This window comes from Sus scrofa, chromosome 17 (assembly GCF_000003025.6).
Source record: "Sus scrofa isolate TJ Tabasco breed Duroc chromosome 17, Sscrofa11.1, whole genome shotgun sequence".
Lineage (NCBI taxonomy): Eukaryota > Metazoa > Chordata > Mammalia > Artiodactyla > Suidae > Sus > Sus scrofa.
This window is the reverse complement of record NC_010459.5, coordinates 16832273-16860103: the sequence shown is the minus strand read 5'-3', so window position 1 is coordinate 16860103 and position 27831 is coordinate 16832273. Positions and strand designations below refer to the sequence as shown.

The 27831-nt window shown below is 40.5% G+C and overlaps 1 protein-coding gene across 1 annotated transcript in view; it reads left to right on the top strand.

Annotated features, from left to right (window-relative positions):
- TMX4 (thioredoxin related transmembrane protein 4) overlaps positions 1-25235 on the top strand; it is a 46460-nt gene extending 21225 nt beyond the window's left edge. The window contains exons 3-8 of the mRNA NM_001243407.1: positions 284-329; positions 1938-2066; positions 5302-5347; positions 14608-14709; positions 22051-22114; positions 23640-25235. Of these exons, the coding sequence (NP_001230336.1) occupies positions 284-329; positions 1938-2066; positions 5302-5347; positions 14608-14709; positions 22051-22114; positions 23640-24037 (785 nt within the window). The 3' untranslated portion in view covers positions 24038-25235. The remainder of the gene's footprint in view (positions 1-283; positions 330-1937; positions 2067-5301; positions 5348-14607; positions 14710-22050; positions 22115-23639) is intronic.

Here is a 27831-nt window from a genome sequence, read left to right as displayed (position 1 = left end):
ATCTATCCTTTCAGCCATCATTCCAAATAATATACAAGCCAAAAAGCTCTAGTTTAACACTCGGAGACAAGCAAGTTCTATGTCAGTGACTGGAAGGTGTTAGGCATTTGAAAATAGCTAAAATTTTACTTTAAAAAATAGTAAACGTGATTCAGTAATTGGAAAGATTTTACCAATGTGGTTATGAAAGCAAGCTCAAGGCTGCTTGTTTTCTACAGCCTAAGTTAGATGCTTGGGTTCGACTGAGTTTGACTTGTAACTTTTTTGTTTTTGCTTCTTGTAGGTTTGAGTGGCCGCTTCTTTGTTACCACCCTCCCAGCATTTTTTCAGTAAGTTTAAATAATTTTCTGGTCTTGCAAAGATTAGAAATCAGTAGGTGTGTACCAGGAGTTCCAAGTTGTTGTCATAACCGTCACTCATTCAGTTTAGCATTGAAGAGAGAAGGACTGGTTTGCACTGATTGACGCTATTAGAGGAGAAGGATGCCCAGGGCACTGCAGGAAAAGGAACCCAATTTCAAGCAGCAAATAGATGGGCAGGTCAACATTTACCTGATAACATAAAGGATGGAATGGTTCTTAATGGCTAAGTAGGAGTAGGTTAAGCAGGCAAGGTAGAGAAGGCCTTTCTGGATAGAGGATATGTCATGGGAAAACCCAGGGGAAAAGGAGATACCTTCTGAGAACTGTAACTAGGTCTCTATGGCTGGCACATAGGGTACAGTTGGACCATCCTGTGTGATGAGGCTGGAGAAGCTAGGGTAGCAAGGCAGGGGAGAGAAAGAAGGGATGGATTCCACAGATAAAAGAGGGTGGGATCACAGGACTGGTGACTCTTTAGCCATAGGGAAGGAAGGGCATGCAATGACTACTTCCAGGCCATGTTTATCTAGTAAAAGCTCTTGAGGAGCCATTCAGATAACGTGAAGTTTGGAAGACAGAGGTCAGGATGGAAAAGATAGTGTGAGTTGTTTATGCTAATTCCAAATGGAGACATTTGGGGAATAGTTTGATTTCAGGATCTAAAGCTCCGAGGAAAGATCTAGACCAGAGATAGCATTGTGGGAATTCAAGGTAGGTAACTGGTGAAATACATACAATGAGAGAGTAGATAAACCTGTGAAGAGATGCAGGTCAAAGATAGAACCTGAGTTGACTACCATTAGGACATCTGCAGAGAAAAACAGGGAGTGTGGAACTGAGAAAGGATGTGGGAAGAAGAAGTCCAGAGAGCTCCTGTCATAGAAGCCAAGGGGCAGGAGGAAGGCAGGGGTGGGTGAATAGTGAACAGTGCCATGTCAGGCAGGTGCTCCGAGGAGTCATTGGAGGCCCCCAGTGAGAGCAGTTCCCATGGAGTCTTGGAAGCAGGACCCCTGCCTGCAGGAATAGTGAATGAGTAATGTCAAAGGAGAAAACGGCAACTGTAGACTCTAACCTTGGGAAGTGCGACTGGTGAGAAAGTGAGAGGGAGGGAAGACCGAAAGCCTGGGTGAGACTAAGAGGTGTTTTGTTAATTTTCAGGAGAGGGACTTCAATGACATAAATTTAGAAATGTGGATGCAGTGTTTTAAAACTTGATAACAATTGCTGTTTTGCTATTGTAAAAGAAAAGTCGAAATAATTGGTAACAAAAATAATAAAAAGTAATTTGGCAGATTAGACACTGCCAAGGACTTTGCTTATAGTCCACAAACTGTGCAGTGATGGAATAGAATTTTTAATATTCTCTGATTGGAAGTTCTCCTTTGTAATGAATAAGTATTTATGCATGCTTTCTCATTTATGCCAAACTATAATATTTCTTTTTTCTCAATTTTGAGCCAAGTTAAAATTCAGGGTGGAGTTTACATGTAAAACCAATAGATATTTTGACTTTTACTGTCCGTAACACTTGCTATTTTAATGGGTTTATTTTCTATTTGTTTTTATAATTTATAGTGCAAAGGATGGGATATTCCGCCGTTACCGTGGCCCAGGAATCTATGAAGACCTGCAGAACTATATCTTGGAAAAGAAGTGGCAATCAGTTGAGCCTCTGACTGGCTGGAAATCTCCGGCTTCTCTAACGTAATCCTTTTTTTTTTTTTTTTTTTTTGGTCTCTTTTTAGGGCCACACCCGTGGCATATGGAGGTTCCCAGGCTAGGGGTCCAATCAGAACATAGCCACCAACCTACGCCACAGCCACAACAACACAGCATCCAAACCGCATCTGTGACCTACACCACAGCTCATGGCAACGTTGGATCCCTAACTCACTGAGCAAGGCCAGGGGTCAAACCCTCTTCCTCATAGATGCTAGTCGGGTTCACTAACCGCTGAGCCACGACAGGAACTCCCCTAATGTAACTTATTTTTTAATGACAGTGTTACTGATAAAATGGAAGGTCTCAAATTAACAACCCATAGACCTTGAAAGTCTACATTTTTTTCATATTCACCCTGATGACACAAGCTCATGTTTGGCTCATGTTGTGTTTGTGGTTTTATGACCTACATATGTTTGAGCTGGTTGTTAGGATACTGAGAATTAGGTGTTCAGACTCAGGTGGCTTACAGAAAGCCTCTCTAGCTTTTGCATTAAGCCATACCACCTTTTTCTCTTTCCTAGATGGGTGTTGAACACCGTTTATGGTTCTTTCTTCCTTTTAAATTATTGGCGAGGTAGAGGAGTATCTCTTCTTTGAACTATCATGAAGGCATTGCTGTTGTATCTGTGTGGAAAATAAAATCTATAGTGTCCTTCGCTGCCTAGAGAATGCTGCCTAGAGAATACTGCCTGGGTAACTTTTGGCCATGATGGCGAACTGTGTAAAGCTTGGTGAGGGAGATAAGGCCAAGCCATAATTACTTTTTTACCGTCAGTTTTAATTTTGAATGAATTGTCATACTTATAATGAATTTTATGTTAATATATATAAGTATAAGGAACATCCCTGCTGGAATAGGATCAAATCGTGTCATACTTCAGGAAGAAGTAACCCGGTCGCATTTATTGGAAATATATGCTTATTCTAAAAGAAACTTTATTCTAAAAGAGTTTTATTCTACAAGTATGTGAACACTGATTTTATGCCAGATACGGTTCTTGGCGCTAGATGTTCAACATTAAACAAACCAGATGTGACTCTTCTGTTCTCCTAGGGTGACTTGAAGTAAGACAGATTAAGAAAAAAAAAAAATGTAAAAAATCCTAATCTGTCAGGGAAGGGACAAATTAGGAATTTGGAATTAACATATACATACTACTATATCTAAAATAGATAATCACCAGGCACCTACTGTGTAACACGGGGACCTCTACTTCATATGCTGTAATAACCTATATGGGAAAAGGATCTGAAAAAGAATAGGTATATGTATATGTATAACTGAGTCACTTTGCTGTACACCTGAAATCAACACATTATAAATCAACTCTACTCCAGTTTAAGATAAAAAATTAATACTAAAAAAGGAATCATAGTCTGGATAAGGGCTGCTAAGAAAACAAAAAGAAAAACCAGACCTTTACGGAGTCAGGAATAACTGGGAGCAGGTCCTCCGTTAGATGAGGGGCGAGGGAGGTGGCTGTGAGGGAAGGGCTGCCAGTGAGAGCTGAAGGATAGCACAGCCTTGCCAGTGATGAGCAGGGGGAGGAGTGATCCCTGGAGTGAGTATAGCATCCCAGCAGCGGGGCCAAGGTCAGGCACCGAGAAGGGGAGGGAGAGGAGTGTAAATTAGGAAGTCAAGGTGGGCAGGAACCAGATCAGACAAGCCCATGGCCACAGTGAGGAGCTAAAATGTTAGCTGTAGAGCAGTGAGAAGGTGCGCTTAGGCAGAGGCTGGAGAGGTCGAGAGTGGAGATGTGAGACGGGTAGAAGGCTGTTGCAGGTCTAGCCCAGGGATGGTGTCATGCATATCAGGGTGGTGGCAGTGGGGATGGAGAGAGTGGGTAGGTTTAAAATATGTTTTAAAGGTGGATTTGGCTAAGGTGAAGGAGAGGGGAGATTCACATGTACAAGCATGTGTGCATGCACATGCACACAGACACACGCACTCTCTCCCAGGTTTCCAGTTTGTGAATTTGATGGTATTGGTACCAGTTGCTGATTTGAGCAAGAGAAAATCAGGGGTGTGTGTTGGATGTGTTAAGATTGAGAGGCAGACTTTGTAGAGCTGTCAGTCTGGATGCATGGAGATGGGTCTCCATGGAGAATTCAGGAACATAGATACAGAACATAGAAATAGAGGAGTCAGCAAAAGGAAATTGAAAATGAGTACCAGGAAGACAGGAGGACAAGGCAGGGTGTGCAATTTCCTAGAAGCCAAGTAAAAGGTATGAAAGGAACAGGGACTTAGTCACTTGTGTCCCATGTTACCAAAGACTGAAGTGCGATCAGTCTGGGACCTTGGCATTGATTGAAGCAACACAGTATTATTGTGGCCTTGATAAGGAGTGACAGTGCAGGATGGAAGCCAGATTTGAATGGGTTAAAAATAGAGCAAGGAAGAAGCAGTAGCAAGCTTAGGCTACTCCTTAGAGAACTTTGTGAAGCTGGAAGGCCATGTGGGGTCCTGTGGTGCTCTTTTCAAAAGATGAGAGAGAATAGAACGTGTTTTTTATGCAGATGAAGGTGACCCAGTAGAGAGGTAGAAATTTGCTAATGAAGGAATAGGGCTGACAGAAAGAACCAAGTTGTTAACAAGAGAGAAGGGATGGGATCCAAGGCACGAGGGGAGGGTTTGGACTGTGGTCGGGCAGGTAGGCTTTCTCTGTTGCAACGGGAGAAGGTGGGTCCCAGTGTATGCCAGGCTCAGATTTGGTGCTGGGAAGATAAGACAGATGACATGATAGCTTCTGCTTTCACATGACAGACAAGGAGTGTCTGTTAGCTGAGAGAGCATGGGGAGGGAGGGGGAGGGTTGGAAGAGAGTGAAAAGGATTTGAGCTTTCATCTCAGACAGAGCCTGAAAAATTACAGTGGGACTGGGCCATATTGAGTGCTCACTGAGGTTTGTGACTGTGAAGAGGGGTCATGTGATTTTTTTTTTCCCCCAGAGATACTCAGCTGCTCAGGGCTGGGCTTTTTGCCGGGCATGTACCATGGAGGGAAAAAGGACCAGGGTTTATGACTGTATTTACAGCAGAGTAATTCAGATGATGGTCGTGGAGTCTAAGTTCTTTAAGGACAGAAGTGAATCTGGGAGAAAGGACAATGTCTTGTAAGAAGTGAGGAGGTAGTCCTTGTGACTTGAGTTTTGTTGTTTTGGTTTGGTTTTTTTATACTATCCATCACCAATGGTTCTCCTTCTGCTTTTCAGGATGTCTGGAATGGCTGGTCTTTTTAGCATCTCCGGCAAGATATGGGTAAGTTGATACACCTTTTTGCTTGTATTGGAAGAGGGGTTTTTAAGAGTGAGTATATATTTTCTAGATAATGGGAAAATAAACATTTATAAATGGTTTTATAATTTCACTTTTAAAAAAAAAATTTTATGGTCACACCATGGCATGTAGAAGTTCCTGGGCCAGGGATTGAATCACAGCCACAGTGGTGACCTGTGCCATAGCCGCGGCAATGCTGGATCCTTTAATGAACTATGCTGGCCTGGGGTCAAACTGCACATCTGCACTGACCCAAGCCATTGGAGTTGGGTTCTCAAGCCACCGCACCATGGTGGGAACTCCTCACTTTGCTACTTAAGACACACAACTCCTTTTATATGGGGTCATAGTGGAAATGTGTCTGTAAAAGGACATAAATCAGACAAAGGCCTATAATTATTGTCAAAGTCAGATCAATGATGAATCCCTTTTTCCAAGCTGAAAGGGATTATGGGGTTTCACTTCATCTATATTTTCCCTTTGTTGTAATCTCCCTTCAGATCAAAAATTGTCTCAATGTCAGGGATCAGCAAACTCACTTATTACCTATTTTGTGGACCTGCTTTCAGTCTATGATGGTAGAGATGAGTAGTTGTGTTGGAGACTCTACGGCCCACAAGCCTAAGATAGCTATGATGTGGCCCTAAAGGAAAAGTTTGCGAGCCCTGCTACATGTGATCGTATCATTTCACTGAGTCCTGCAAGTGAGTTAGAACTGTTATTTAGGTGAAAATGTTGAGCTGTTCTGTAGTCCTGAATAAGTCACATAACCTTTTACTCCTCTACATGTAGGGTGAACTAAGTCCTGCCAGATTGGACAAAATTGCTGTGGAATTAAATATGTATCCTTAAAGTATTTCAAAAAAATCTTTAGAAGTGAGTCCCTCCCTTTATTTGTCTTTTTTGAGCAGTGATTATAGGTCCTGCATCATATTTGGAACTTAACATTCAGGGAGTTCATGAAGACTCTGTTTTTCATGCATGTTCTTATATGTGTGGGGAAATTTAAGCACAACTTTTTGTGTCCCAGTTTCTCAGTTGTATTATATTTTCTGCCTTGTGAGATAGAATATATACTTTAGGTTTTTGCTTTGTTTTGTTTTACAACAGAGACTAAGTTGGTGACTTGGATTCAGTCTTTTCTGGTTGAAAATTTTTAACTGTCTTTTTTTTTTACATTTGTGTGTCATATTAAACAATAACCAGCATGTTTCCTCTTTTCAGATAGTATGAGTTTTGTATGGTGGTCTTCTGCTGTTTTCTTAAAATTGGTGAGAAGTTTGTTCAAAGGTTGAGAATTAAGAATTGCAAACCAGGAACTCAGAGTAAGGGATTCTGCCTTTTGCAGCATGTTAACACTAAAGGTTGATGGAGTCATATATTCTGATAGCTGTCTGAAAACTTTGTAGCCATATAATGTTTAATCCAACAGAATAATTGTATTAGGTGTCGGGAATCACCATCAAGACCTTAGCACAGAACCTATCATAACTGCAGATCAAGAGGTGAGTTTTTTCTGAGGTTTAAGGAAAGCTTATAAGGAAGTTGATCAAGACCTTCACACATTGTTAAGGAGTAGTTTTATTTTCAAAGATAGTACCAAAAGAAAGAAATAATTGCTCAGATATCTTATGGCTTAGCTGATAAACAAGGAGTTGCAGTTTTTCTTTATTTTATTTCATTTCTTTTCTTTTATTATTTTGTTTTATTTTATTTGCTTTTTTAGGGCTCTACCTGCGACATATGGAGGTTCCCAGGTTAGGGGTCGAATTGGAGTTATAGCTGCCAGCCTACACCACAGCCACAGCGATGCAGGATCCGAGCCACATCTGTGATCCGCACCGCAGCTCACGGCAACGCCAGATCCTGAACCCACTGAGCGAGACCAGGGATCAAACCTGCAACCTCATGGTTGCTAGTTGGATTCATTTCTGTTGCGCCACAGTGGCGACTCCCAGTTTTTCATTTCATACAAATGCTTATAACATTTGGCATTTGGAGCACATCAAGGCTGGGAATTGTTGTTATTATCTTTGTAGGCACAGTGCACAGTCTTGGGCAGTATAAGTGGGTTCTGGATTCTGTGTGGATGCATTGGACTGTAGAGAAAAGGCCATTTGGAGAATAGTATGATGCATCTCTGAATAACCAACTAAGATGTTCTTATTAGTGGTTGAGAAGTATAAATAATATTTATATATTTTATGTATGTATGTGTGTGTATATGTATATTTAGACTTTCCAGATATTTAAAAAAACAAAAAAATTTATAAGCTACACTGTAGAATTTGAATATAATCAATAACACTTTATAGTCTCTAAGGTCATTTTGTCTAATATTAATACCATATTTTTTTCTTTTTGGTTAGCACATACCTGGAATATTTTTTTTTCTGCTTTCAGCCTTTTTGTTACTATGTTTTAAGTGATTATAAAAAGTAGTTCTCTTAACGGATACATTTAGTCTGTTTATATCTATTGGGATTACTCATACATCTCCCCTGATTGTAGATTGTGTGTGGACGTGTGGGACGCAGTCCTTGGCCACCCCTCAGGATGTGTGTGGGGGCTGGGGTGTGGATATACCTGACTGAAAGAATGTAGATGGCAGGTTTGTAGTTTTTTTAATCTCATACATGTATACATTACCTTTAAAATCTGTAATAGAAATATGGTGTTGTAGTTATTAGCATCTGGCTTCCCCGAGCCTCTTGACAACTTTGTAGTTTATTTTATTCTTAGAAACAAATGCCCAGCCTTTCATCAAGTCTCTGGAAAGGGCTCTCCCCATGTGTGTTTTCAGAGTTCAGCCCTTATCCTCCTATCAGAGGGTATGACCTCTGGCCTGGTGGGACCCAGTCCTTGGCTACACATCAAGTCTCTGCTTCCCCCTATAAGCACAGGGTAAAATTGTCCTGGTTGTCCTGTGGAGCTCCTTACTGAGCCAGTCCTCCTTGCTGACTGCCTGGCCGCTCAGTTAGCATATTCAGCTGGTTCTTTTCCCTTTACCCAAGGTCCTCACATTGGTGTTGAGTGTATGTGGGGAACATCATCTGGTTTTTAACTCAAGTGTGGATTGTTGAAAACTGTAGTGCAACCATATTAACAATGAACAGAAGAAACACAGCGTGTGGTGTGTGAGAGAGAGAAAGAACATGGCTTTAACTAAAAAGAATGCAGATGCTGAGAGAAGAAGATAATAACAGGAAAGAGGGAAAGACGTGCAGGCCAAACGCCAACGAGGCAAGATTATTGATGTCCATCCACAGTCTCTTGAATCAGGCCAGGATTTTGTGGATGCTAGACAGATAGGAGTCAGTCTTTTGTTAGCAACAGAGTCCCATGGAGGTGTTGCTCGTTAGATGTACATCCTTCCATAGGGAAATTATGTTATTAAGTGAGAGAAAAGATAAAGCAGTTTGTTGTGTGTTTTGTTTATATGGAGTTTTTTTTTGTGTGTACATAGGAAAATGCCTGGGAATTTACATTTCAGTGCAGCGGATATGAATCTGGCTAGTATCCATGAGGATGTGGGTTCGATCCCTAGCCTTGCCTTGAGCTGTGTGGTATAGGTCACAAATACAGGCTAGGATCCTGTGTGGCTGTGGCTGTGGTGTGGGCTGGCAGCTGTAGCTACAATGTGAACCTTAGCCTGGGAACTTCCATGTGCTGTAGGTGAGGCCCTAAAAAGAAAAAAAAAGAAAAGAAAAGAAAAAAAAAAAAAGGAAAATGCCTGGAGAGAGATCAATCAGGTAATCAAAAATGGTTACCTCTGATATTAAAATTATGGTTGATTTTTAAAAATCTCTTTTTCTGTATTTGATTTTTTTTCTAATGAAAAAGAGAAAACAAAAACAAGACCTCCGTCTGGAAGATCGGGGCCCACTGAACCATTAATTCTGTAGGGTCTTTGAGTTTCTTTGTTAGGAGTTCAGCCAGCTTGCTGGGTATGGCATCCTGGGGATAAAAGCTGGGCCTCAGGATGCCAGGATTACCTACCCATGACCCACATACAGCTGAGTTCTGACAAACTCAGGGATTTTGCTGGGTCTGAATTTGGCTTTCTTAACTCTACATGAATCTCTCGTATGTTCTTGTTGAATAAACCGTTAAGGTGAGAAAGTCCCTTGAATAGAATGGAATAAGCCAGATCCTGTGAGTTTCCTGCTTGAATCCTAGAACCCTTGGGATCCTTGATAGGTAATTTGTACCACAGTCCAGGGGCCAGAGTAAACAATTTGGAGTCTTCCTTCCATCACCAAAATTCTAATTGTCTTTCATACTCATGCTGATATCCACTTCCCTATTTTATTTATTTTTTTAATCAATTGTTTTTTAATGGTTGCATCTGCAGCACATGGAAGTTCCCCTGGTAGGGGTTGAATTGGAGCTACGGATGCCAGCCTATGCCACAGCTACAGCAGTTCTGATCTGAGCTGTGTCTGTGACCTATACCACAGCTCATGGCAATGTTGGATCCTTAACCCACTGAGCGAGGCCAGGTATCAAGCCCATATAGTCATGGATTCTAGTCCGGTTTGTTTCTGCTGAGCCACAACAAGAACTGCTCCACTTAAATATTTTAATTTGTAAGTAAACTCATAGAAGTCATTTCCACTTAGGCTATAATTCCTATCCTGATGTTCTGCTCACCTGAAACTGAGTCACTGACGCCCACAAGAAGTACAACAAGAGAAGTTTCTCAAAGAGTAGACATCTTCTGAGTACAGAATTGATACTGACATTCTCTCTATGGTAGTGGTATACAATTTCTTTAAAGTTTTATTCAGCTTTAAAAAAGTGACTCAATGAATAATGTTAATAACCTAAAGGATAGTGCAGGTGGCATTTCTGATGCCATGAAGATGGTGTGCAGAAGACCGAATGTGGGAGGCACCGCACATTCAATTGAGGCTGGAGCCACAGTCAGGGTTAGGAATCCTGTGTCTGTGGCCCATGTGCGCAGAGACCGCCTAGTCCTTGTGTCTCCTCCTCCCTTCTCACGGGTGGCTACAGAGACACAGGAGGCATTGTCTTTCTCTCTTCCAAGGAGACAGGTCGCTGTTTTCCAGCTGGTGTATATTTCTGAACCCATTTCCTTGCCATGGACACTGTTACTATAACATTTAGAATGCTTAGTTTAAACCTGGTGCCTATTATGTACCTGTTAGATTCATTAATCACTGTTGTCATCATTGTTTTACTCCCCCCCCGCCCCAATTAGGCAACAAGGAATACTTTATCTTTTTTTTTTCATGTATTTTTTTAACCGTGGGCTGATAGCAAGATTGAAATGGACTCCTATGGCAGTTGTACAGTGTGTACTTTTGCTAACTAGGCTTAGTATTTGAATGTATTTAAACATTATTTTATTTGATTTGGTGAATTTGTGCTACTTACTGAGCTCATACAGGATATAACATAATTCTTCTCCTCAGTGTTTCTATTGTTATGAAAGGATGCAGGCATATGGCAAATTTAAGCTACAATTAGGTGTGCTACATCCTTGGGAGGACAGTCTGTGTGATGGAGATTTCATGCTTTATAAATAGCTCATGATGAGAAGTGAAGGCCATGGGTATTTAGACTGGAGAATAACTAGAGTAAATTTTAAAACTCTAAAACATTCCTTGGCATTTTATATAGTGGTGTCTCTTCTCTTACTGTTTTCGGATTTTTTTTTTTCTTTGTAAAAATATCTGGAACAATATTACAGCACGGTGGTGCACATGCACAAGTGACCTCTGCTAGAGCCTACAAGGGGCTGCATGCTTGTGTCTTGTTGCAGGTGTTGAGAGGGTAAAACATGGAAGGGGACTTGAACCTTTGGCCATGACTGGAGAAGTCTTTCTGAACTGCTCCCACACAGGGAAGGCATTTTGAGGATCCTAAACCATGCCTGAAAGGGATATAAGGATTGTCCCCAAACTTCTCAGAGTATATATCCTGTGATACGGGTGGGATCTGAATTCTGAATGCTCTCTGTTCTTGGGGGCCAGCCCCGCTCTGAGTGAGACTGCAGCTCTGGGCTGGTTGGGTGGTGCCCTTGGGTGGCATTTAATCTGATCTGGGGTAGTTCAGGTCCCAAAAGGAGTGCTGGCCTTCCTGGGGAGGGGAGGCTCCACCTCTCACCCCTGGATGCCTTGGCCTGGCTCTGTTCCTTAAATCCATCTGATCGCTGGTTGGAATGTTCTTCTCATATATTCTCTTGTCATGGTGTCTTCAGATAGTCCTCATTCAAATCTTTATGTAGCCAAAACTTAGCTCTAATTCAGTCATCTAGTACAAAAGCATAATCGTATATAAGGTATGGGGCCTGGTGGATGACGTTTTCTTGCATTTTGGGAAAATAATAGGATGCTTCCTTGTGATGAACACTTATAATATTGAACCAGGATCAGTATTTTCCACAAGCAAAAACTGTTACTTTGCCTGGCAAATAATGATACAGAAACACAGAAATCCAGAACTGAAAACTAAAATCAGTTTTAATCAGTTATTACTTGGGAAGGTACACATATAGCAAAACTTCAAGTACCCAGTACCAGGAACCGCAACACTGTTAAAAGTATTCTCAAACCATTGTGGACTTAGACGAAGTAAACAGATGAAGGATTTGTGGCTGCCCTTGTGCAAACATAGTTTGATTAATGAGAATTTAGTAATAGTCACCTAAAAAGACCACAAGATGGCAGAGTTTCTCTAAGAAGCTCAAATAAATCCTTTAAAGAATAAGTCGATACAAGAATGTTGAAGTGGAGCCTATTATAAGAGAATGTGTTTGAATGTACTGAGAAGTATGAGACCCAGAATGCAATGATTCAAAGGCAGATAATTTACTGAATTCTAGAAAATAACTTAGAAAATTTATTAAGGCTTTTTTTAATCCTTTATTTTGTAGAAAGGGCATAAGATACTGTCCAGAAGGACTTATAACTTGTTATTCATTCCAGCCATGTGGGCAGGTACTACCTATAAAGCAGGTTCCAGAATTCATACCTCTGTGGGGCAGCACAAAGGCATACTGGCTTTCCAGCTCTTCTGATTCTTTGGCATATTTCACCTTAATGATGACATTGAATCATCAAGAAAAGTGTAAATAAACTATGTTCAGTTTCCTAAAGTAGAGAATACACAATGCATCTTTAAAGTTCCATTGAACAGAGTTTGAAAGAAAATGAAATAAGCTTTTATATCTCAGATACCTTTTTTGCATACTGGGCTGTAGAATACTGGACTATTCTTTTTTTTTTTTAAAGAATATTCTACATTCCTTGGTGTGTTTATTTTATTTTACTGTCTTTTTAGGGCCACATCTGCAGCATATGGAAATTCCCAGGCTAGGGATTGAATTGGAGCTGTAACTGCCAGCCTTACCACAGCCACAGCAACACAGGATCTGAGCTGCATCTGTGACCTACACCACACCTCACAGCAACGCTGGATCCTTAACCCACTGAGCAAGGCCTGGGATCGAACCCGTGTCCTCATGGATCCTAGTTGGGTTCATTACAGCTGAACCACAATGGTAACTTCAACTGGACTGTTAATAAATAATAACCCTGGCTGAAGACAGAGTGGTGACCAGTGCCATCAAAGAGGACAGATGACAATTTTACAAATCAAGAATTGTTTGCATTTCTATGAATAGTTTAATTATTTGCAAATTAAACTATTCATAGAATCATTAAACTTTTCTCTATTCAATAAATGTTTAATGAACAATTTGATTACATATGTCAGTATTGAAAAATGTGATGAGTCCTTAGATAATATCTCTACTGCTGACTTAAGAATTTGAGAGAAGAGATCTCAGATTATTCCAGATCAGTTAAAAAGATTTTTTGTTTATACATTTATTATTCTGAATTAAATACATCATTTAATTGTATTAATACTTATAAATTGAGAAACTTGGGTAACTTAGGTTTTGAGAAATATTAAATTAAAATGGACTCTTCCAGGAGTTCCCATCGTGGCTCAATGGTTAACGAATCTGACTAGGAACCATGAGGTTGGGGGTTTGATCCCTGGCCTTGCTCAGTGGGTGAAGGATCTGGCATTGCTGTGAGCTGTGGTGTAGATCACAGATGTGGCTCAGATCTGGTGTTGCTGTGGCTCTGGTGTAGGCCTGTGGCTACAGCTCCTATTCTACCTCTAGCCTGGGAACCTCCATATGCCACAGGTGCGACCCCAGAAAAGACAAAAAAAAAAAAAGTGTAATCTTGGACTCATTTTCATCCACTTCATCAATTCTAGGCAAGTCATTCAATCCTTATCTCTGCCTGCTGGTGTCATTTAGCTTTGAGCCGTTTCATCCTGTGCCCAGTCATCTTATGGAGAAAAACATCTATAGTCATAACAAAAATCATAAAACTATCAGTTTATAGTGAATGTTTTTGAAGCTGTAAGGGCCTAAAATAGATGATTACAAAGCCATCATGAGTCAATGTGGCTCCTGCAAGCCCATATCTAAATGGGCTTTGCCTCCAAACTAGCAGGTTCATATCTATAATTCCTGTATGATTTATCCTCTAAATAATTTCTAGCTAAGGCTGTTATCTCCTCATTCATTTTTTTAGTGTTTAGCATCAGAGTCCCAGGGAATAGAGAACACGAGGGGATGTGAGCTCTCCTCAAAGACTGATGAAATTTTATTTGCTCATAATGAATTGTCTGGATAATTTCTTCTGCCTGTTATTACATTAAGGTTTTATGGTGAGCAGAGAAGTTGTTAAGGATGGTTGAGGGTAGAACAATAAGATTCTAATTAGAAAAAGGAAGTACGGAGACATTTTAAACAGTTGATGTTTGTTAAGTAGTAATTTCTACCTAAAAATTGGTAAAGGACCAAAAAAGTTTAATTTTTTATGAACGTCGTATTATGGGTGAAAATTGAAATGTATAAATTATTAGGAGACAGTGACCAAAAAAAAAAAAAAAACTCATGGTGGAAGAAGGGAGTAGATAAACAATTTTACCAGAGTTCCGCTTGATCATGAACTTGGAGGCAGCATAGCTCTTACTGGGAATGACCTTGGTTATTACTCTCAGATTTTCAGTGTTGTGAAATTTGACTTGTTCTTGAAGAATCATGTAGATACATTAACCACTGGATGACCTTTGAGAAAGCTTGTATAATTACAAACAGTCTGCAAGTTTGTGTTACAGCTAGAAGGAAGATTCAGACATTTTTGGTCCTCATTCTAAATAAATATTTTGTGTTTTTCTTCTGATTGCAGCATCTTCACAACTATTTCACGGTGACCCTTGGAGTTCCTGCTTGGTGTTCTTATGTCTTTTTCATCATAGCCACCTTGATTTTTGGCCTTTTCATGGGTCTGGTAAGAGATAATGCTGGTCTTTTTTTCTTGTCTTTAAAACCAGTTGGTTTCGGAGTTCCCGTCATGGCGCAGTGGTTAACGAATCCGACTAGGAACATGAGGTTGCGGGTTCGGTCCCTGCCCTTGCTCAGTGGGTTAACGATCCGGCGTTGCCGTGAGCTGTGGTGTAGGTTGCAGACGCGGCTCGGATCCCACGTTGCTGTGGCCCTGGTGTAGGCCAGCGGCTTCAGCTCCGATTCGACCCCTAGCCTGGGAACCTCCATATGCCACGGGAGCGGCCCAAGAAATAGCAAAAAAAAAAAAAAAAAAAAAAAAAACCAGTTGGTTTCATGTAAAACTGGAAAGCAGCCAAGAAAGAAAAAGCACATAAACAAATATCATTTTGTGTGTGATCTAAGCAGTCAGATGACATTTGCTTGTTTGGTACTGCTTTCAGTGGTAATGAGATATAATGGAAAATTCATTAAATTATTATTTTATTATCACCTAATCCTGCCCCTTAAATTTTCTGAAGATAGATGCTACCCCAGATATAGGCAGTGATGAAAAAAGAAATAGAAGAGTTCCTGTCGTGTCACAGCAGAAATGAATCTGACTATGAGCCATAAGGTTGTGGGTTTGATCCCTGGCCTCACTCATTGGGTTAAGGATCCGGTGTTGCCATGAGCTGTGGTGTAGGTCGCAAATGTCGCTCAGATCCTGCATTGCTGTGACTGGTGTAGGCCGGCAGCTGTAGCTCCAATTAGATCCCTAGCCTGGGAACCTCCATATGCTGTGAGTGTGGCCCTAAAAAAAAAAAAAAAAAAAAAAGACAAAAAAAAAGAAAAAAGGCATAGAGACTCACTTGAATTGATAGTCAGTTTCCAAGACAACAGAGTTAGCTGTGAATTCACACATTGCCTACCTGATTAGAACACTGTTGTGATCAGGGCAAAGCTTCGAATTTCTTCCTTTGGTGAATGAGATGGTTTTTCTTGTTGCATCCTCAAATTGAGCCTCTAACTCTGACTGGCTGCTTACACATACACTGCAGTTTTCCTAAGGTGGATTTAGTGAGATAATGTGGATTAAAAAAACCACAGTTGTTATTATGTAAAAAGATAAGATGCAAAGTATATCACTGCCTTCTTTGGGTATGAAAAGCACTATCCATTAGGTATCTGTGCATTTTCTCCCTAGGGTTTTCAGGTAAGGATTGAGATAATACATTTATTTTCTTAGCTATATAGGCAACTGTAAATGTTTGGGCCTGTTTTACTTGTTATATACATATTTAAAATCTTTCTCTTACACTTGATCAATTTGATTGAGCTTTAAATTCTTAAGTTTATAAAAGTCATTCTATATATATTAATCACATGATCCTTAAATACTATATGATAAGAATAATTGATAATTACTAAAAATGTCTAATAAAAAGGAAAACATTTTAGATAAGATTGTCTCTAAAGTCTGTCCTTATATTTTGTAATGTATTTCAGCTCTTTAACAAGATCTTTTTAAAAATAAGCTTAAAGTATTAGTAGCCACCTTGATAGCAGGTCATAACCTGGTACTACAAAGTCATATTCCAAGTAGCCAGGGAGGCTCAATTTTATTTGCCATGAACATGTTTGCTTCATATTATGGTTTGTTTGTATTTGAGATTTGACTGCTGATGTTGACTTCATGAGTGGACGTAGAACTTAGATATGTCATTCATTAGGTTCCAGGTACTTTGCATTCTGCTGCATTAATCTCAATGCTAATTAACATATCCCTGATCCTCTGGCCTAAAATGATTTCACTTGGGGTATAAGTTTGACTCTGGATATAAATGTACTGCTCCCATCTCCCATCTAGTCCTAGATTTCTCTAAAAAAGTTCTCTAGAGCTCCATGATGTGAAGCTCCTGTAGGAGGAATAGTATGAAATCTTGGGCGATTCTGAGATGGATTATGGAGAATGTAGTTTGAGGGTGGGTTCACTGGAAGACCATGGAAAACTCTTCTCAGCATGAAGGGTTTTAGAATTTTGTCTTTGAGGTTGACTTTATGTCCATGAAGTCAGGCCTGCCAAGGCCCTCATCAAATGATGAGTGTAGGAAAGTTATTAGAGAAGAGAGTTGACTTTAGACTGTTCAATGACTAAGTGATATGGATTATTGTTCCTTTGTAAGAAGTTGGGAAGACAGTGTTATTTAAGGAAATATAATTTCAAAGCAGTAAACAGACTCATACATTTTTCTGTGAATATATTCCATAAATTGCAAACATGAATCTTTGCTCAAAATGCCTTTTCTACAACTGTAATATGTGTTAAAAGAAAACGACAGCTAGAATTTTTGCCTTCAGCGAGGTTTCCGGGGAGCCTTATGAACTAGGGGCTAAGTGCAAGGCCCAGCATGTAGTCATGTGACACTTGGTCCAGGTGACCTTGGAGGGTCTCCTTCCCTCTGTGAGCCTTATGGAGTTTAACTTACACAGTGGCAGGAGGGGCCGGATGTTTCCATGGAGAAGTGAGTTCCTGATCAAGTCATTGTTTTTCACAAGCCTGACTATTGTTTTTCCTACTTTTCCTTAATTTTAAAAGACAGCAAGTCAAAACAAGGCTAATAGTTTGATTTTTGTTTGCTTTTTTGATTGAGACTGGGGTAGTAATGGTTGAAATATTTTACTAACTGTGATGTTTCCCATGTAAACAAAGAGCTCAGTGTTGGAAATCACGTATTCATTTTGTATTTTAAACCAATATGGGAAACATCCTTAAGTGCCTAGGCTATATGGCAAATCACTCTGGCCGCCACATCATTTTCTCACAACAACTGTGCCTAAAGAATGGAAGACCACTACCCAAGGCAACCTGCAGATTCAGTGCAATCCCTATCAAATTACCAAGGACATTTTTCACAAAACTAGAACAAAATATTTTAAAGTTTGTTTGGAAGCACAAAAGACCCAGAATAGCCAAAGACATCCTGAAAAAGAAAAATGGAGCTGGAGGAATCAGGCTCCCTGACTTCAGACTATACTACAAAGCAACAGTCATCAAAACCATATGATACTGGCACAAAGACAGAAATATAGATCAGTGGAAGAGGATAGAAAGCCCAGAAGTAAACCCACACACCTACAGTCAACTAATCTATGACAGAGGAGGCAAGAATATGCAATGGAGAAATGACAGCCTCTTCAATAAGTGGTGCTAGGAAAACTGGACAGCCACATGTAAAAGAATGAAATTAGAACACTCTAACACCATACACAAAAATAAATTCAAAATGGATTAAAGACCTAGATCTAAGACCAGATAATATAAAACTTTTTTTTTCTTTTTTGTCTTTTTGCCATTTATTGGGCCACTCCCGCGGCACATGGAGGTTCCCAGGCTAGGGGTCTAATTGGAGTTGTAGCCGCCGGCCCACACCAGAGCCACAGCAACGTGGGATCCGAGCCGTGTCTGCAACCTACACCATAGCTCACGGCAATGCTGGATCCTTAACCCACTGAGCAAGGGTAGGGACCGAACCCGCAACCTCATGGTTCCTAGTCGGATTCGTTAACCACTGCGCCACGATGGGAATTCCCAGATACTATAAAACTCTTTAGGAAAACATCACTCTCTTGACATAAATGACAGCAACATCTTCTCAGACTCACCTCTTAGAGTAATGACAGTAAAAACAAAAATAAACGGGACTTAATTAAACTTAAGAGTTTCTGCACAGCAAAGGAATCCCTAAACAAAACGAAAAGACAACCCACAGAATGGGAGAAAATCTCTGCAAATGAATCGACTGACAAGGAATTCATCTCCAAAATTTATAAACACCTTCTGCAACTCAATACCAAAACAAACAAACAAACAAACAACCCCATCACAAAATGGGCAGAAGATCTAAACAGACAATTCTCCAAAGAAGACATACGGATGGCCAAAAAACACATGAAAGGATGTTCAACATCACTCATCATTAGAGAAATGCAAATCAGCACCTCGATGAGGTACCACCTTACACCAGCCAGAATGGCCATCATCCAAAAGTCTACAAACAGTAAGTGCTGGAGAGGGTGTGGAGAAAAAGGAATCCCACACTGTTGGTGGGATTGTAAATTGGTGCAACCCCTGTGGAAAACAGTATGGAGATTCCTCAGAAAACTAAACATAGAACTACCATTTGATCCAGCAATCCCACTCCTAGGCATCTATCCGGAGAAAACCATGACTCGCAAAGACGCATGTACTCTAATGTTCATTGCAGCACTATTTGCAATAGCCAAGACATGGAAACAACCTAAATGTCCATCAACAGAGGAGTGGATCAAGAAGACATGGTACATATACACAATGGAATATTACTCAGCCATTAAAAGGAACGAAATACTGGCATTTTTAGCAACATGGACCCAAAAATTATCATGCTAAGTGAAGTCAGTCAGACAATGAGACAGCAACATCAAATGCTATCATTGACATGTGGAATCTGAAAAAAAGGACAGAATGAACTTCTTTGCAGAATGGATACTGACTCACAGACTTTGAAAAACTTATGGTTTCCAAAGGAGACAGTTTGGGGGAGTGGAGGGATGTGCTAGGGGTGTGGGATGGAAATCCTATAAAATTGGATTGTGATGATCATTGTACATCTATAAATGTATTAAATTCATTGAGTAATAAAAAAAAAAGGAAGACAGCAAAGGTCTAGACAGGGAAGCAATGGAAAACACAAGCAGCAATTTTTTGCCTCTGTTATCTGGTCTCCAGTTCAGTTGGTAGGTATAGACACTGTCTGAATTTTGCAGCTTGGGTGGAATGTTTTCTATACTTTGCTGACCAGTTCCTAGCACAGAGCCTCCTATGAAGAGGGTGTCCAGTATTAGAGGGTCTCCACTCTATGAAAGATGGCAAATCCATCTGCTCTCCTCTTTTAGATGCCTGGCTGTCTCCTAAGATTAGCTATATGGCTATCTGCTAAGTTGAAACCTGAAAATATAACTGGAAGGGAAGGGCAAGGCATGATTCCCATATAAACCCTATTTTTATTGATTGATTAATGGCTGACTACAGTGTGCAGCAGCTTGATGTGAGATCTCACTTCCCAGACCAGGGATTGAACCCAGGCTGCAGCAGTGAAAGTGCTGAGTTCTAACCACTAGACCCTGTTCTTAAACAGTGCCATTCTTAGTGACTTAGGAAATGGCCTATTATAAGGGAGTGATTCTTTTCGTTGGAAAATAGATCTTGAACTGAGAGAATGAGAGGGTTTTCCTCCCAGTTTCTGAGAAGGAAGTCTGTATCATGGAATTGTGTGCTATTAGAGACATGAAACAGCCATTAGTGATAGACTAGTCCCGAACCTGTCCTTTCAGAGAGGGCAAGTGAGTAAACAGTCAAGGGCTTGTTCAGGGTCCCACAGCTGACATGGTGGAGGATGGGGTCCCAGAATTTTTCTCTAGGCCTCCTTACCTAGTGTTCTAGAAGGCCCAGGTATATCACAGATGGGATGGACTTCCTCCCAGGCCTTGTTGTAAATGAGAGTTATTTGTCACTGGCAGGTGTTTCTTTCCCTTACAATATGTCACGACGAAAACGTTCTCCTCCAGGTGCTATTAAGAAAAACAAAAGGGAAAAAATTGACTAAAAACATTATGTCCCATGAATAGCTACTAAGCCCATGACTATCATATTAAAAAGTAAGTTCTCAACTTCAGTCTTTTCAGATGGAAATGTTTTCCTCTTTGCTGTTCAAATCCACTTAACATCTTGGAGCTGGTTTCTCCGCAACCCATGGCGCTTCGAACGTCCCATCTTCCTGCCCCATGGGTCTCCTCAGCTTGGCATTTAGCGCTTTCTCTGGATCCAGGAGTCCCCATGGTCCATTGTGGTGTAACTTAAAAGAGGCAGGCAGCTGGTGCTGCCCAACTTAGGACCATGCCGAGGACTTGAAATGCCACCTCTTTCAAGCAGTCAGTCCTGATCCTTCCCCACCACCATAACTGGTTGTATCTCTTAAACATCTTTCTTAATTTTTCTTGAGACCCCTGTTGCGTATTGCTTTATAATTCAACTGGCATTTTTCCCCCTTTTGAACCCTTTCCCCCCCAGATGTTAACATGATATCTTGAACCTAATGAACCAAATATTAAGTAATACCTGAATATACAGATGGTAATAATCACAGTAAGGTACTCATTTGATATTTATAAAGTTGAATTAAAAGGACTGTGACTTTGATTTCTTTAAAATTTTGGAGGACTTTAATGAAGAATACTTTATGAAGAATTATTCCTTTCAGGGCTGCACCTGCAGCATTGGAGGTTCCCGGGCTAGGGATGGAATCAGAGCTGTAGCTGCAGGCCTACACCACAGCCACAGCAACGCGGGATCTGAGCCACGTCTTCGACCTACACCACAGCTTACAGCAATGCGAGATCCTTAACCCACTGAGCAAGGCCAGGGATCAAACCTGCGTCCCCATGGGTGCTAGGCAGATTTGTTTTCACTGAGCCATGATGGGAGCTCCAGAATTATTCCTGTTTTAAAGACTGGGCCATTGTTGAAAGTGTAGGTGAAGTCCAGGAGTTAGCTAGACACCAGAGGAACCATGAAGCCCTTCTCGCCAGGCAGCTTCTTCCTGTTCTGGCCTGCCCGTGTTTGGCGGTGCTGTAGGGGAGGGCAATAGAGGGCACCTCCTGCTCATTCCAGCTCCAGGTAACTTTGCCACATTTGACACATCGTCATCCTATCAGTTTCATCACTGCAGCCCATGCATGGACTGGAGTGAACCTGCCTCTGAGGAGCTTGTATTTTATCAGGGGAAATGGCATGTTTATAGTGGGTAGAAAGTGACTCAACGCTGCAGTCCGGGCTGGAGGGGAAGCCAGTCAATCACTGTCTAAAATAGTTTAGTTCACATCACTGATGTCTTCTCACCATTCGTCCCTATAGAAATTTCTTGTGGCACTACATCCTGAAATACTCTTCCACACACTCAGGGTTTACCCACTAGGGAGGGACAATGCATGTACAGACTAGTTTTATTTGTCAGTGTTTTCTAAAAGATCACTTTAGATGTGGCCGATAGTGTCTATTTTCTTATATCTGCTTGATTCATCTGTTTTTAGTGGGCTGTGTATATCATTTGATTTTGTGAACCCTGTTTTAATAATAGCGTTTTCTTACTTTATATCACATTTGAAAAGTAGGAAATTCTTAATCATACCCTTGTCTTTTTGGGGGACTTTGGGCCATTTGCTGTGTATTTGTGTATGAATATCTGGTTATAGAAACAGGGGCTAACTCTGGGACTATTCGATAATGTCTCATCCACTCATTGTAAAATCACTCTTTTTTTCCTTCCAGGTCTTGGTAGTAATATCAGAATGTTTCTCTATGCCACTTCCAAGGCATTTATCTGAACGTTCTGGTACGTATGACAAATTCATGCGATAGAGTATTTTTGGAATTCCATGGTGTGCCCTTATTGTACTCGTACAGTGGATTTCCCTCCAGATTTTCTAGGTGACCAAACCATCACAACTTCCACATTCCTTCAAGTATGTTCTCCAGATGTATTTGAACAAAAATTCTTTTTTTTCCCCCATCTCTTAAATTAGGGAATATTTCATTTTGGTAATTGCTCTTTGCCTGGAATTGCATGCCTTTCATTAATCAATTGACACCTTTTTCTTTCAAACTGGAATGAGAAGGGAGGGGCGCTTACACTTGGTGGGTTTCTCCCCTGTACCTGTAACTGTCCTCAGACCTTTAAAAGCAGTTTCCCCAAGTCCTTTCACTACCTCACACTGTTTCTGGGACAAAACAGCCCTGGATTTCCATGGTTTTATTACTATTTTTTTTTTTCAGAGAGACTTTGCATAAAGACTTATATGAGACTTTGTTGAGTTTTATGTGGAAGTCTATCTAAGTAAGCTGATGCATATTTTTTTAGTTGTTAAAGTTTTTAAGGCTTGGAGACTTCCATGTATAATTATAAATTGTATTATTTTTTTCCTTAGAGTTCTTAAAAGTAACAGAAACCCAGTTTAAAGCAACTTAAGGAGAAAAAAAGGGAAATTTATTAGCTCACATAACTGAAAAATCCAGGGATGTTCTGACTTTAAGTACAGCGCAAGGGATATTAGGTTTCTGTTGGTATGAAGCTGATTCAGTGGCTGTCAACAGCCCCAACTCAACTTTTTATCAGTTTAGCAATCCCTGTAGAAAGAGAGAAATCTTTTCCTCCTGACTCTGGTCAGAAACTCCGGGGAAATACTCTGATTGGCTGGGCTTAAGTCACATTTCTGAACCAATCATCATGACCAGTGAGCAGGTCACTGAACATTCAACAAGGTACAAAATATGAAGCACGAAGGAACCTTTGCCCTCCCTGCTCCTGGGCTCTGCCAGAGTCAACACGGCCAGGGAAGTTTCCAGAGAGAGATGAAGAGGCCCTGGGTGGAGCTAGGACGCCATCCAGAGATCTGTCCTGTGTGATAACATAGTTTCAGGATGGAGAAAACTGTCACACGTGCTGTTTCTTCACAGCTAAGTGCACTCGGTTGATTGCTGAACGACTTTTTAAAATGGAAGTGTGGTTGATGTACAATGTTATATTAGTTCCAGGTGTACAGCATGGTGATTTGATGACTTTATGGCTTATACCCCTTATTTAAAGTTATTATAAAATACTGCTTATGTAATAAAATACCCTGTTCTGTAAGTGACATCCTTGTATCCGATGTTTTATACCTACTAGTTTATACCTCTTATTTTTTTTCTATTGTCTTGCCTCTCCCTGCTGGTAACCACTAGTTTGTTTTCTGTGTCTATGAGCCTTTTTCTGTTTGGTTATATTCATATATTTTTTAGATTCCACATATAAGTGAAAACAACGCATTTGTCAAAGCCGTTATTTATCCAGAGAATGTCCCTCTCTCTTCCTTCCACAGAGCAGAGTCTCCAGTCAGAAGAGGCCCACACGGCTGAGCAGTTACAGGATGTAGAGGAGGAAAAGGATGATTCAAATGAAGAAGAAAACAAAGACAGCCTTGTAGATGACGAAGAAGAGAAGGAAGACCTCGGTGAGGAGGACGAAGCAGAGGAGGACGAGGAGGACAGCGCGGTCACCGGCAGGGACGAGGAGAGGAGTGATGCCCTGGACCAGAGGCCCCCAGGGGAGGCCCCGGAGGACGAGGCACCTGGTGGTGAGACTGGAGACAACACCCCCGAGCAGCCCAGTCTGGCTGGTGCAGAGGTGGCGGCGGAAGACACGCTGAGGCAGCGCAAGAGTCAGCATCCCGACAAGGGAGACAAGGGAGACGAGGGAGACGAGGGGCCATCGGCCTGATGACGGTGTTTCCCGGAGCACAGAACACAGGAGTGCCAGCTTCGCTCTGCTCTGCAGTTCAAACCAAATCCTTACTTTTCCCTGAATGCTCAAGCCTCTCCTTAAAAAACCATCTCTAGCTGCATAGTCTCATGGCGTTAAGCTTCATGTGTGTTAAGGAGACTCTTCCAGGCTTGACAGTCAGGATACAGAAAAGCAAACATAGTGTTAGGGTCGTTTGGGACCTGGGATGGGCACAGGTTCATTGACTTGGGGCTGTGGGGCTTTGACCAGAGGAAGCAATCCCCTGTGCATGGACAGCAGACATGGCTGCAGGCCCCTACAATGAAAGCAGGGGAACCTGAGCATCCTGTGTGGAGCCGCGGTCTTGCTTTCTCTTCGTGTACTGAGCATTTATGTTTGTCAGACTCTAAGAACATCAGGCCCCATAGTACAGGGGCACTTTTAGAGCTAAAAATTGAGAGGGCCTTGGATATTATTGTAGAAAAGACCCTGGAAGTCTTCAGCTCTCTAAATCTCCCTTGTTATGTTTTAACATTTCCAACTTTCCCACCATGGGCCTGTGGCCTCCCCACACTCTTCACAACACTTCCTTAGTGAGAGGACTCGGCCAGCAGTCAGCCTGACACCAGCTGCCTTTATTCTGACTTAAGGGTTTAGATAATCAGGAAGCATAGCCCATGAAGTCATGACTGCCAAGTGTCTCAAACGAAATGTTGTAACCATTGGAGATTCAAAAGGAAGTAGAGGTTTTAGAGGAGAGATTTTTGTTGTTGTTGTTGTTAGCCAAAATGTAGTCATTTTTTTTTTCCCAAGAAGTTCCCTTAAGAGTATTCTTTTTGAAGCCAAAAGTCTCCTAAGTCTTGCCAGTACAAGGTAGTCTTATGAAGAAAATTTGAATGCTGTGTTGTTTCCATCTCAAGAGGTCCCCTGGTTCTTGAACCACTTTAATAATAACTGAAAAACTGTTTCTGGTTTTCCTTCAGTGATGTGCCTTTGGTGAAAGAATTAATGAAAGTGTATATCTGGAAATGAAAGATTTGGTTTCGTTTCCTTCTTCCTTAATCTTGTGAAGAATTTTATCCCTGTAAATCTCTCAATACTCAATCTGCTAAAAGTACCCAGGGGGCCCAATGTCTTTAAAAAAAATCCATCTGTCTACCTGATTTGTGTCTTAGAATAAATTCATAAAATTAGATTTCAAGCTTATGAAAGATGTCTAAAGTTGATCCTACATCCCTTGAGTCCAGACAGAATAGCAAGTAGTACAGGTTTATGAAATTCAAAAAGCTTCTGTCATCTTTAAAAAGAAATACGCAGTAGACGCCTATCTGGATGTTTAGATAACCCTTACCTTGTATTAACTTGAACATGGGCTCACTGGAGGAGGGGAGATTCTGAAACTCTACCCTGGTGTGGCTGGAGGAGCCTGTTGCAAGCCTCACACAAAGGGAGTTTTTATTCTGACAGAACCCACTTTTTAGAGTTGGTTATTTTTCATCTTTCCAACTCAGTTACTTGACAGTCTCAGCCCCTGGTACAGTGAAGCTCATTAGGAGCTGCCAATGGTTTTTCTCCTCAGACAGCAGCAGCCTCAAGTTTGAGACCATCACAGAACTGACAGACTGTGAAAACCTTGACTTTTGCTCATTTCTTGTCCCTCCTACCATCTGGGTCTCTTACACAGCCTCACCCAAAGCACCATGGTTCTGTGTGAGGCAGCCCTGTCTCCCCGTGCCAGAAAGCCTTTCTGGAGCAGAGCTGAGCTGGGCCTGTCCTTCTGTCACTTGGATTTCTCTTCTAGTCAGCTGAAACAAAGTTTTCCAAGATCATTAAGGTCAAGTTCAAGTGTATGGAGTAAGAAAGTTTTCATAGTTTGGCTTTTCTGTATAATACCTCCCCCAACCCCCATATTGAAATAATTCATTTTTTTTTTTTTTAAAGTGGAGTATTTGACTAAAGGGGAAGGAATGAAGAAATGAAATTAGTTTGGCTTTTTATAAATGTAGGGCCAATTTCAAATTGGACTCCAAATAGTATCTAATTATGTAATGAGAAAAATGTAATTTCTTTCTCAGCAATACTTTAAAAAAAATTGGGGGAAGAGGAGAAAACAGTTTGGAGAAGCGGATCCATTAAAAGTTGAAGTATCTGGCTATGGGGACTGTTTTTCCTGTGTGTGTGTGTTTAAATATTCTGGCAAAAGATGTATGCATCTAATTTAATTTCTTTCCACTTGCAGCCTTTAGGTTTATTTTCAGTACTTACTGAATATAAAACTAAAGGAAAAAAGTCAACCCCAAATAATTTAAAATTAGATTAACATTTCAATAGGATTTGACAGATTTTTCCTGTAGATAATATATTTAATCCAGAAGTCAAGTGCATGGAAACATGATTTCAATTCAAAACATTAAAAAAAAAAATCGTGCTTCCCTGTGTCACAATGTCAGTTATTTAATTATAGAATAGTATTATACATATATCAAAATTATGTAAATTAAATAAAACTAGATTTTGGAACGGGTGCAGTGCTTTATGTGTGAGTAGTCGGAGCTAAGTGCCTGTTCATTGATTGGAGGGAAAGTTCAAAACTTCTAGCTACATTTTCCTTACTTTCTTTTATTATTCATCTCTTGCCAAACCACCTCAACTTGCTTAAAATCACATGTTGAAGCAAATATAGGCAGTCTCACTTCTTTCTTTCCCTTGGAAGTTAAGCATAAATGGGACCAGAGGCCCAATTTACTCAGTTCCCTGGGCCTTGCACCATATGGGCATGCTCCCACAGCCCCATCTCAGGCACATGGTCCCTGGGAGTCATAGGCCTCTCTAACTACAGAACGCAACCCAAATTACTATTGTTTGACAAAAAGTAAATGAGCTTTGGCCAAGCTGACTTCCACAGTGGTGGAGAAAGCCAAAGTTTGACTCTCTTATGGCCAGAATCCTTGTTGATAGCTATGGTGTTGGTCCATGATTTGCAGTTTTTTCTATACCCCTGTTCCAAAATCTAGTTTTATTTAATTTATCTAATTTTGATATATATAAAATTCTATAATTAAATAACTGACATTGTAACAGGGAAGCATGATTTTTGGATGATAAAAATATCTTTTATGGCAAGTACTGAACATGTGACTTTATTACTAAGTCCTTTAAGAGTGGAGCCTAATTTATAGAAAGGAAAATATCAAACAGTCCAAAAAAAGTAGAAATGACAGGATGTAATTGAGATTTTAGTATAAAACCTAAAAGTGGTATGAAGTGAGAGAAAGATGGGAGAGATTGGTTCTTTTTCTAAAGTGTCAGTTGTTTCTTTATTCTCTCATTTCTGTGTTTTTTAATGTGTTTTTTTCTGCCAGTATTATAGCTGTGTGGTTGACCCATCCTTTCAAATATAACATTTTGGAAAGTATTCATGTAAAACTTTTGTGCCAATAGAAACATTCCTTCTTGTTTAGTATCTGTTTACCTCAGTCATATGTTTTGATCCCTTTTGGAAGATCATAGCTTGTCTTGGAAACCAAACATGGATGAGGCAGCTTTTTGAGCATCTTTCCTGAATCATGAGGTTTGGTTGAAAGGCCTTTGATAGTTTTCAGACTAGGATATGCTGGCCTTCAGATGGCTCATTCTCAGTGAAGTTTTGTGTAAACCGTGACACTGTATGTATGTGACTCATACAACTTTAACATATTTCTAATATTTGTTACCAAACAGCTTCTTCGTGCAAATGCAGTTTTTATACTAAGAATACTGTTTATTTGTATTGCAATACATTATAAACTTAT